This window comes from Armigeres subalbatus, chromosome 3 (assembly GCF_024139115.2).
Source record: "Armigeres subalbatus isolate Guangzhou_Male chromosome 3, GZ_Asu_2, whole genome shotgun sequence".
NCBI classification, from domain to species: domain Eukaryota; kingdom Metazoa; phylum Arthropoda; class Insecta; order Diptera; family Culicidae; genus Armigeres; species Armigeres subalbatus.
Genome location: NC_085141.1, coordinates 98324053 through 98336790, shown reverse-complemented (window position 1 = coordinate 98336790; position 12738 = coordinate 98324053). Strand labels below are relative to the sequence as shown.

At 35.7% G+C, this 12738-nt stretch overlaps 1 protein-coding gene across 10 annotated transcripts in view; it reads right to left on the bottom strand.

Annotated features, from left to right (window-relative positions):
• The window catches only part of LOC134225227 (high affinity copper uptake protein 1), a 155615-nt gene that overhangs the window by 54575 nt on the left and 88302 nt on the right, over positions 1 to 12738 (bottom strand). For 2 of the 10 annotated variants that reach the window (XM_062705118.1, XM_062705120.1), the window contains exon 1: positions 12301 to 12396. The exons of 4 other annotated variants lie outside the window; for them this stretch is intronic. In XM_062705118.1, the coding sequence (XP_062561102.1) occupies positions 12301 to 12306 (6 nt within the window). In that variant the 5' untranslated portion in view covers positions 12307 to 12396. Of the gene's footprint in view, positions 1 to 11611; positions 11779 to 12300; positions 12397 to 12738 lie in introns of those variants that run through there. 4 more of the 10 variants (XM_062705110.1, XM_062705111.1, XM_062705116.1 and 1 more) reach the window with 4 other exon arrangements.

Genomic DNA, 12738 nt, shown 5'->3' with positions numbered 1-12738 from the left:
ACAAAAAAAATCCCATTTTTCTGCAACAGCTTTCGTTTAACAGAGACAATCCGACACGGTTGTTTCATAAGGGCCAATGTCGCAACCGTAAACAATGCCTTTTCCTGCAAATTCCTTAACAACTAGGACCGCTCCCAGCTAACAATCACTTGGAACTGGTGGCGCTCCGCGCCTTCTATCGAGTGGAAAAATACCGCCAGAAGTCTCTAATATTCCTGAAATCAGCAGAAGAAGTTAATGTTTACGTTTGCGACTTTCGCCCTTTTGAAACAACAATGTCGAATTGATCACAAATCGTATCGGATGTCCTTCAAACCTATAACTGATGATATCCTACAATAAATGTAGGTATGAATTGATATGAAATGATTTCCGTTTTCCTCTTATCAGGGTTTGCAGAAATCGCTCTAAATAGATAACGAACAACGATAAAAGACAGGCAAAAACCTCTTCGAATCATAACAAGCACTGAAAACAAAACTATCGCACTTGTATACAAGTTGAAAAAAAAAACTGATTCGGATAGGCGGGCCCCACCGACACCGAGGGGGTTTGATAAAACGCTTTGTTCTCGCTCATTTTATGTTGGGGACAGGGAATCAATTTTTCTGAAATGTGCTTGCGAAACAAGCGACAAAAGAGAACCAACGACAAAGCTTTGTTTTTGTCGGAGATAATAATGACAAATACACGACAATTTTTGTCAGCAACAAAAAAGAAGACAATCTTGCTGCTAACTTTTCATCCCGTTATTTTGCATTATTTCTAGAGCAAATTTTGGTTTTATGCTATCATAGTTTCTGCTTTTATAGAAATATTCGAGAATCAAACAATGATTACAAAATTAGCATCGTATTCTCGGAAATATCAGAGCATACAAGGCAAATGATTCTTGTCATATTGTGTTCGGGTTCTGATAAAGGTTTGTCACTAGGTGCGTTTGTCAGTAACAAACTCTGTTGACGACAAAGGGTATGTTGTTAGGCGTTGCTCGAATATTGATTCCCTGGTTGGGGACCATATTTTTTTCGCACAGCTGTGTAAAACAAGTTGAAATGCATCATCAGAACCGGTGCCCCCGCAATTGGGGCTTATTAAAAAAAATTATCATGGGTTGTAGCCCTCCGAATCAGTTCACAGCTATCGAAAAACATCTCCCACGGTATGCTAGCTATCGAGAGTGTATACAGACATGATAGGTGAGAGATTTTCTCATTCTCCTTTGGATTTAAACCCTGCCTCTTATGAATGAAATATCGCGACCATAAGTTAAAAAACCCAACTTAATTCACCGATAAGTGATACTGCCTTTCTCGCATTTAGCCAAGACACCAACCTTATATGGTTCAATCAAGGGTTCAATGAACCATTTTCTTAATAACTTTTGAACGCAACGGCTGATCGTCACAAAATTCAATAGTGATCTACAAGCCCTTACCACCTTTCGAATGCAACTTGTTGGATGAAAATCGGTTAAGGATTACTTTATGAAAAGTTGTCTAATGTTTTACTTATCTTTTGTGCACACACATACACACACACATACACACATACATACACACGGGCAGACAGACATGTGCTCAGTTTGTCGAGCTGAGTCGATTGGTATACAGTCACTCTCAAAATTGAGCGTACACCATGGTTTAGATGAATATATTCGAATTTCCAAAGGAAATTTAATTGTTGGCTCGGTTGTTTTTAATGCATTTCAATATTCATCCCTTCCTTCAATGTATGCGTACATAAAATGGTTGAAATTTTTTCTCTAAAGTTCAGTTATTTGAAAATGATCTCAAAATACGCCTATTAGATGTTACAAAATTGAGCGTACAGCGAATTTTTTTCATAAAATTTCTTATTATAAACATGATTAATGTATTTTAATATAGTTTTTCATGATTATATTTATAATAATAAACATCCGCTACTTAAACATTCAATGTTTTGAAATTAAACCATGTTTTGGTCAAAATGGCGAACAAGTGAGAGGTAAGAACATTGCTATTTAACAATTCAATGCTGCTAGGGAAAATAGATGCTTTAAGATATGGATTTCACCGGCATCGTATCTTATATATGATAGATAAGCGAAATCGAGCGAGACATACGATAAATTTGGGAAAATTCAGTCGGTAAATGATGAAAACAGATGTAAACATACAGAGAAAACGACAAATGTTAGGAATGACATAATTAAAATTTAGTATGTCTTTAACTGAAATTTGTTTTAAAGCTTGATTTTGTCTCAGGTCTTTCATTAAGAGTAATATTATTGAATCCAATCATAAACAGTCAAATTCTAAAAGTACAAGGTACATGTTAAGGTACCGAACAAAAAAACAGCTTTTCAACCCCGTAGAGCACTTCTGATTGAATATTGAAAAGATAGCTTAAAATCGTAGTTTCATAATTAAATTTGGATTAAACTCCACGATCTGTTACCATAAGGGATACAATTGGATGATTTCCATGTGGAGAGAAAAAATAAACTTTTTTAAAAGTTCGACAGCTTATTTAATGATACCTTGATAAATTTAAATGATTCAACCAAATTTGTTCCTACGGTGACTGAGTCTTCAAATATAAAATGACGTCTTATAATGTATCCGTGTTCTGCTCTTTTATTAATATTATTATTAATGAGTGTCCTGAGCTTATAAGCTACCTATACATTGACTTTTAAATAAAGTTATACTTAATTTGAAATATGCCATTCCCAACATTTGTCGTTTTCGCTGTATGTTTACATCTGTTTTCATCATTTACCGACTGAATTTTCCCAAATTTATCGTATGTCTCGTTCGATTTTAATAATCTATCATATATAAGACACGATGCCGGAGAAATTCATATCTTAAAGCACCTATTTGGCCCAGCAGCATTGAATTGTTAAATAGCATTGTTAATACATCTTACTTGTTCGCCATTTTGATTAAAACATGGTTTTATTCCCCTGTCATAAGACGAGTTTAAACAATCCCATTGAATTCCACCACTTAATTGTATCCTGACAGATACGTATTTCGACCTCAACAGTAAGGCCGTCTTCAGTGTCTTGTACTTGACTCGAGTCAAGTACAAGACACTGAAGACGGCCTTACTGTTGAGGTCGAAATACGTATCTGTCAGGATACAATTAAGTGGTGGAATTCAATGGGATTGTTTAAACTCGTCTTATGACAGGTGAAAACATTCCACTAAAAAGCTCAAAATAATTTTCTTATCAAAATGGTTTTATTTCTAAACATTGAATGTTTAAGTAGCGGATGTTTATTATTATAAATATAATCATGAAAAAACAATATTAAAATACATTAATCGTGTTTATAATAAGAAATTTTATAGAAAAAAAATCGCTGTACGCTCAATTTTGTAACATCTAATAGGCGTATTTTGAGATCATTTTCCAATAAATGAACTTTAGAGAAAAAATTTCAACCATTTTATGTACGCATACATTGAAGGAAGGGATGAATATTGAAATGCATTAAAAACATCCGAGCCAACAATTAATTTTCCTTTGGAATTTTCGAATATATTCATCTAATCCATGGTGTACGCTCAATTTTGAGAGTGACTGTATAACACTATGGGTCTCCAAGGCTTCTATAAAAAGTTCGTTTTTGGAGTGAAATGATAGCCTTTCGGTACAACTTTGTTGTACGAGAAAGGCAAAAATGTCTTCACCTTGAAATATATTTGGAGGCCAAAGATGTCTTACAACCAAACTGTACATTTGACCAACAATGCCATTTATCCGAAATGGTCGTTTGGCACAAAGAGCTAAAAATGTTATTTGGCCGAAATGTCATTCGGTCTAGCTGGTAAAAAAGGCGTTTAGCCAAATAAGTCAAAATGCTCGTTTGACAGAAAGAGCCATTTGGCCGAAAATGTGATTTTTGACCGGATGAACCGACATTTTTGGTTATATAACCTGTTCAGTAAATTAAATTTTTTTAAACGTATAAAGATTCGGCTTAATGAAACAAAAAACAAAATAATTTTCGACCAAACGATTTTTTCGCCCAAATGTCCCGTTCGGTCTATTCGGCCAAACGACCTGTTAGGGTAAACGGGTATTTGGCCAAATTGACAGTTCGGCCGTACGTCGCTTTCGACCAAATAAACGTTTCTGCCAAACTTTGAAATTGGCTAAATGTCTTTCGGCTTACGGTCGGCAAACGACCCTTCCCGTTTTTGAACAATTTCCCGTGAGAATTTCGAAGAATTTCTCACAGAAATAAAGAAAAAAAAAATCCAATGAAATTTTTTTTTTTGAATTTTTTGGGGAACTTCCGAAGAATTTACCTTGGAAAATCTGAACAATTTCCCGCGAAAACTCTGATAAATTTGCTTTTGTGGAATTCCCGTTGATTTTTTCTTGAAAACTCCGCAGAGTTTCTCGTAAAAACTCCTAGGAGTTCCTTCCGATATTAAAAAAAATAAACAAAATACTGTGGAAATGGCGAAGGACTTCGCGTGGAAATTCTGGCCAATTCTGGGAAGATTTTTCTGCTGAAATTTCAAATAATTTCCCTTTTGAAATTCTAAATAATTTCTAAAAGAAATTCCAAACATTTTCATTTGTAAATTCCAAACATTTCCCTTGGAAATTCAAAATAATTTCTCTTGGAAATTCCAAATAATTTCCCATAGAAATTCGAAGATTTGATGTGTGTACGTGAGTATACCTTAGGTAAGCGTGACACCCAGATTGGCAACCACAAGCTGAGAGCCATAAAGAGCTCAGGTCGGTCAGCTGTCAAAAGTGCAGGTGAGCACTTTATTGATCGTTATTGATTGATTTTGATTGGAATAACGTCGTTTTTTTTAAATTGATAAATCAATAGTTAAATTAACTAAAAGTGTTTCCAAATTCAATCTAGACTATCTTTTGAAAAGGGCCAAACTTTTTTTGCTGGATTTTTCAAATGGATATAACGACGCATGCTACAAAAAAGAGTTGTATGGGTAACTATCGCAAAGTCAGTCAAACTTTCTAATAGAAAGATTGGAAACAATCCAAATTGAGCTCTACACTGAAAAAAATCAGTTATAAAAATTAAAACTCAATTTGCGAAAAAACGCCCTTTTTGATTTGAATGAAATTGTGTCTCAAGATAGGTGATTATGTTCCCTACCAACCGTTCAAACATCGCAAGCTGGGCACTTTGAAAGAAAAAAAGTTTTTCTAGCAAAAACTTTTTCTTGTCGGAATTATTTTCAGTGTATTTTCATCCGAAACTAAACCAATGATAGCCAGAACCCCAAGCAACTCAATTTGTATGGGGGTTTTATCTTCAAAAAAATATTACATTCCTTTATTAGCTTATTTGGTTGCGACCAAAACATTGTACTCTGCTTGACTGTACAGGAATATTTAATATATGTATGTATATATATGTTAAATCCACTGACACTGAAAAAAATATCAATTCCGATAAGAAAAAGCGTTTGTTAGAAACACTTTTTTTCCCTTAAAAGTGCCAAGCTTGCGTTGTATGGACGGTTGGTAGAGAACATAATCACCTATCTTGAGACAAAATTTCGTCAAAATCAAAAGGGTCGTTTTTTTGCAAATCGGCTTTTAATTTTTAAAACTGATTTTTTTAGTGTAGGGCTTAATTTAGAGTTTTTCGAAAAAAAAAATTAGAAAGTTTGACTGATTTTGCGATAGTCACCCATACAACACTTTTTTGTAGGATGCGTCGTTTTTTGATGATGACACGAATACAGGTTGTCGACTATCTGGAAAAACCTGGAAAGTCAGGGAATTTCATTTTGGACCTGGAATGTCAGGGAAAGTCAGGGAAATTTCATTGAGGTCAGGGAAAAAAATCACAAAAGCCAATATTGCAAATTTATAGAGATTTTTTTAATTAGAGCAATATACAAAACTAAGGACACTTATGACAATGAAATTCTGAACCAATTTTAATCCATTGAAAAAGGACCAATAAAAGTACTGAAACGTCGGATCGGAAATAATATAACTGTTGTTCATCAGACTGCATAGCCGATAAACAATACTCCGAGGCAGTTACAGTTGACATCCACCTCCACTATCAAGCTATAAAGCTTTTTTTGTGTGGCCGTTGGCAGTCTCTAGACCAAAAGTCTACTCCGTGCCCTTTTCATGTTCCCCATGGTAATCGAGTTTGTTTCTATTAATCACTAATCAATAACAGAGGTTCCAAAGCCATGTTGCTCAAATGGTCACTGTTGAGACCTGATCCAAATAGTTTTGCCTTTCTCGTATCCTAAGTATACGTAAAGGCTATAATTTCACTCCAAAACCAAACTTTTGATAGAAGGCTCGGAGACCCATAGTGTTATATACCAATCGACTCAGCTCGACGAATTGAGGTGAAGTCTGTTTGTGTGTATGTATGTATGTGTGTGTGTGTGTGTATGTGTGTATGTGTACAAATTTTGTAGACACACTTTTTGGAACTTAGCATTACCCGATTTACTCGCAACAAGTTGCATTCGACGGGGAATGCGGTCCCATTGTTTGCTATTGAAAATTGGCCCGATCGGACATTGCATTTCGGAATTATTGAAAAATCATTGTTTTTTCCCAAGGGTCCCCCCTTGGAAAAAAAATTTTAAAATCGAAAAAAAATTTTTTTTTCAGGAATGGTGGGAATGCATAGTAATTAATGCAAAAACATGCAAAATGATAGAAAATATGCGATCTATCCCCCTAAAGTGCTTTTTTGACCTTTCTCATGTGATTTTTTCAGTACATTTTACGATGCACGAGAAAGGCATCATCGCCGCTAGGTGGATTAATCTGGGTTTTTTAAAGTCCTTTTTAATATTTTAGATTATTTAGTTAGAATGGTTTTGTATCGGAGTCAATTTAATTTTTTTGCAGTTTCCTTATTAGTAGCGTTTGAGTCATGTTCCCATCAAACAAAAGAAGTTCTGAAAGTTCGTTCAAATACTTTGATGATGATTATCAATCGCAAGAGTCATTCCTTATAAAATAATTTGATGTACCTATGATATAGCAAAATTTCATTTAATGCTCTAATGAACTCTACTAACTCTAATGAAAAATCTAATATAGTACATTTCCTTTTGATAAAAATGTAACGCCCAAAAAATTATCTAGTGAAAGCAGTCGAAACTGAATCAAATGGCTGAAATAGGCCATAGTTCAGAACAGTTCAACAAAAATCATCAAACATGTTCAACCTACAATCAACAGCTAGATATTTGGAAGCTTGTTAAACGAAAGCCCCGAATAGTATCTTGGTTGACCTGTGACGGCACTCTACAGCATCGGCCTCATCTCCAAACATGATTCTGAGGGTAATATTTTAAAAACATTACGTGAACTTCCATATGATGATGGGCTTATAAAGTCATTGGTCGATCCTCACGTCCTTAGGTGGGTCAAATTAATGGTCATGTTGATCTTTAAGAATTTCGTCCAGAAACTACTTCAGAATTCTCACTGAAACATAAAAAAAATCCAAAAGGATTTAAAAAAAATGTCTGGATAGTTTTTATCCTGGAATCCCTCGATGGATGTCAAGTAGATTTTTTTCAAAAGCTCCGCTTCAAAAACTTGGTATGGTATTTACTCAAATTTGAATAGAATGTCTTCGTGAAGGGATTCATATAAAAAATATGCAAAGGAATCTTCTAACAGTTTGAGCTCTTCAAAAAACTCTGTTAGATGTTCCTTACTAAGTTTCATTGCTTGTTGCAACTCTATATTACATAAATAAAACATTGCTAAAACTCCATGAAAGACCATTTTTGAAAATCAACTAAAAATCGATAAAATAAATAGAGTAGGTGTAACTCCCCTTAGCATTTGAGACTAATTATGCCCCTTTTTAAAAAAACACCCATTTTTTTTGGATATTTTTCTAAGGGACCATTACTTTATTTAAACCGAAGGTCACAATCGACAAAAATTTAACAACCTGATTGTGTTCAAACCAAGTTATTTGTAGTATTGCAGTGGTTAGAATATTTTGCTAGGCTTACTATAAGTGCTGCAAAGATTTATGTGAGCTTGTAGAGATTGCATTCATGATTATCTGGAAGATTGTAAGCAGTCCTTAACTATTTTTAGAATTCCATAAACTCCACAGAGAGTGATTAAGAATAGGTATTTACTTCGTAAGTATACTTAAGAGCCATGGAGGTTTCTCGATGCTCACCTAATCCGTATTTTTTTTAACGACTCTAGAAGGATTTCTAAAAGCATCCACGATGGTTTGGAAAGAGTTCAAAAGTCGTATCAAAAGATACAACATTTCACACAAATTTCCATAAAGATAATGAAAACGATTTGAAGAAGTCCGTCAGTAGTATTGGAGGTCTATTGCGACACCAGGGAGTCCGTGAGAATTGCCAATGGTGGATGAAGGCACTAGAAAACTTATAACATTAATTGGAGCCAATTTTGGAAACATGTGAATTATGAAAATTTTTCAGCAGTTCTGCGCATTATCTTGAATTTTTATGAACGACCAGATTAGCCTACGATATTCTCCAAATTCTCATTTTTTTTGTTTCTAGAAGTGATTAGGCTTCCAGTAGCTCAGAAACTCATAATGGACTTCAAGGGTTTATACATGCAGAAATTTTCATGCGCTTCTAGGAATTGAAAAAAACATTTTTCATACCTGGAATTTTTCGAGGAATGGTCTGGAAAGTCAGGGAATTTTATTCTCAAATTTGAGTCAACACCCTGGAATAGGACAACCACAACATCTAAAAAGTGTTCCTATCATTCATGCTGGTGATCACAGACAGAAGGAGTGAAGACATGGTGAGTGACGCAGAGCTAGTTGCTAAAATGTCACTTTCATGGTAATCGTTACACCAAGCATGTGAGATCCAAATTTAAGCATCACAATTGAGTACTTGACACATGATCTGGATTTTGTTATTGTCAGGTTTTGTGTGACTTCAACGGCGACACTTTGTACCACTGGCTACTACTAAGAATATTGATGCAACTCCTTTGATTTCGTGAGCCTTAAACCCTTTAGAAGGTTCAAGTTGGCCTGAGGCTCTGCTATGCAGTAACACGGTCAAAGGAGCACTTTGATTTTTATTCCGACCGCACAATTGTTTTTTTACTCAGAGTTTTTCTCGGATAAACCATCATCGTTTCATGCGACAACACGATCGATCGCGCAATAATTAATCTGCTCATCGAAACGACATCTTCTTTCCATTTCGCGTTCTCCATTGCGCACTAGTTAATCTGCTTGTCGAAGCAGACATTGTTTTTTTTTGCACTCCGCGTTCTTCTTGGACAAGTCACCGCACAAAGTGATAACACAATCGCTCGCGTTCCTTCTGGACAATTTATCGCACAAAGCGATAAAACGATTGCTGGCGCACCAAATAATCTGCTTATCGAAGCCGAAATCTGTTTTTTGTTCACTCCGCTTTCCTTTCGTACAAGCCACCGCACAAAACGATAACACGATCGTTCGCGCACTAATTAATCTACTTATTTGGGGACGAGCCAGCCTAGGGCTGAAAGTCTCTTTAATAAAGCCAAACATCTTATCAGAACAACACTCTTTTTCTCTTCACAAAGCGTTCCTCCCGGACAAGTCGCGCCGTACATGGCGGTAACACGACCGATTGCATACTAACTAATCTGCTTATCGAAGCAGGTTTTTTTTCAACTCCGCGTTACTCCCGGACAAGTCATCGCACAAAGCTATAACACGCTTATCGAAGCAGAAATCTTTTTGTTTGCACCTTGCGTTCTTCCCACCGTACCAAGCGTTAACACGATCGATCGCACTTTCCTCAATGATTGAGCGCATGAATAATAGGGTAAGTACATATGGTAAGCCACTACTTGACCGATTCTCGGTACTTTGTACAGAAAACTAATGATTTATTTTATTCTACGGCTGTAGTATTATAATTGATAAATTTCTGAACGTGTTCCAGCAAGCTTTACATTCCAACTGGAACTTGTCCTGCTTTTCTATTAACACTAGAAATGTTCTATTAGCATTTCCACAGTTATTAATTGAAAGTTTTTCTATGCCCACCAATTGCACACTATTTCCACTATTTCCAGTGAAGCCGAGAATGTATCGAAACCGGAAACATCCTAAGCCGAATCGAGAATCAAACTCACCATCCCCGGATTGGCAATCCTATGCCTTTACTCGCAATACCAAATTGGACATCCATTCACAATCTTCTTTTTCTTTTTTATTATTTTTTCTTATATAAAAATAAATTGCTTTGTGTCGTATCCGAATGACATAAAAAACGGTTGGATGATTTTCTTCATTCCTTCAAACTGTTCGTTATAATCTCCGACGGATTGATAGGATATGTTATCATGTAGAAACACGAGTAAAATTTAGGAAACCGTGGAATTTAAAATTAAGAATCTTATGGCTGTTTTGCATGGGCAGTTCACAACGCAATGTGTCTAATATTCAGGATAACGTCAGCCGGGTCAACTAGTATTGAATATTAAACAACCGTTTATTCTATTTATTATAGCAAATATAGAATCGGATCAACCATTGCAAATGTGCCGGACTAAGTATTGTCGTTTTCACAAAACGGTGTCGGTTACCAAGATCTTAAGGTAGAGTCACCACTATTATCTTTACAATTATTATTTAACACACAATCTATTCAACTTACACACTTCTATTATTTACATTTTCTTTATTCACTGGAACTCAAAAAACAACACTTCTGAATACATATAAAATTGTAACCTGAAACAACAAATAAAAACTACATCGGAACAATAATGTCTATGAATACCGTGCTGTCGAAATTGCCAGTAACTGTGTCAAATTTGTTCATCGTAAATAGGAAAAAGCATCTAATTTGTTGACGCCTGTTATTTCCAATTCAATCAATTTCGAAAGGTGATATTTTCATAAATATCATTCTGACCATGATAATTACTACTTGGCTTCAAATTGTCGTGCCCAGTTTTCGAACAGATATAGGCCTCATTGGAATATTACACAGCCTGCAACATTCAGGGAAAGTTACTTTATCTCTATACAGAAAAAATAATCTTCATTTCCTTACGCTTTGCAAAATTTTCTCACTAATCGATTCGTCTTTTCGGGATTTTCAGTGTTAATATATACAACAATTAGACCAATTGTCAAAATACAACGTTTTCATGAGTTTTGAAGAAAGCTATCAAGCTCCAACTGAGATCGATGTAGATTGCGACGCTGCAATAAATAATTGAAAGTTAGATCGAAAAATACCCAAACGAGATAGGGCAGATGCGTCTAGTGTAATATATAGACACCTATATTTAATTATTTAATAAACCTTCACGCATATTCTGCCGGGAATGGAGAAACCTTATTTGAATGGCAAATTTATTGAATTTCCATCATAACAATAAGTAACCCAAAACATATCCATTACCAATTTGTGGTTCTAGGAACCATTCAAATTTAGACGATTGAGGTTGAATTAAATTTATCTCAAATACAACATAACAGCACATCCTAGATTCCAATTATTCTTCATCATGGTTCCGCAGTAGTTAATTTCCAGAATCACACAACTCGAATTCGAATTTCTCCTTTTCCAAAGACAAAAGAAAACACAATCATACCGTTATCGTTATCACCTGCAAATAGCTGTACAAATAACTGCACCGGCTGGTTTCGTCTCACGACACAAACACCAAATTACTGTGACACAACAATCTTGACCTTGCCCAACAAAACCGTATCGACCGACGACGCCGAAAAGTTAAGACACGACCGTTAGCACCGATTGCACACCATGTACTGAACGGAAGCGATGCAGTGCGCAAAGTATGTAGGAACTATGCTGTGCTACAACAACCGCGCGACAACTCATCTATGCTGCATCGTGTGGCGTGGCTGCATCCTCCACAATATGATGGTATACTTTGATTGTCCTTTTCAACTCTGAACATTTCATTGAGTCACAAACCTAAATGTTTATGTTCCGCTTATTTCCGAATCGCTGCATACTTGTCATGCAATTTAATCACAAAATTAAATACATATTTTTGCAGCCTATTTGTCATTTTTTGCTTTAAATTTTATGTAGGATATCGGACAGTATCCAACCAAGATATAGACAAACAAGCTTCTTGGAAACGTGATCCAAGACCTTTTCACCAGTACCAGTAAGTTTATTTTGCTTCGAAGATAAGTAGCCGTTGAACAAAACTAAACAACCCGTTTTCCGCGGAATGGATCAAATACTTGACAACAATTACGCTACAACGCAGTATAATGTGCCTACTACGTACATGACAAAGGCAATCACCTGCATAATTAAATCAAATTCGTGTGAGGTTCACTAACATCATCCTAATTACCAAATTGTCACAATAATGCACCGAGAGAGCTTGAATTTAAGGAAACGACGGAATTGAATAATCCACAATCAAACGATGACAATGAACTAACATAACGGCAAAACAATGACACCCCCTTATCATAGTTTCGAACAACCACTTTAGGGGTTTGGATTTCCGCTTGATTGTATTCTCTTATCAAAGGGAGAGGTTCCGATCCGATTCTACGCGCTGATACGGCGGAAGCAAATGCGGTGAAAATCTCTGACAAATGCAACAAGTGCTAATCGATGTGGTTCGCAATCGATAATACAATATATGGTGCACGATGACGGCGACACAATGTCAGCGGTTTGGCTTCGCTGTTCTTATCAACAACATTTTACTTGCGACCACAATTGTCGATT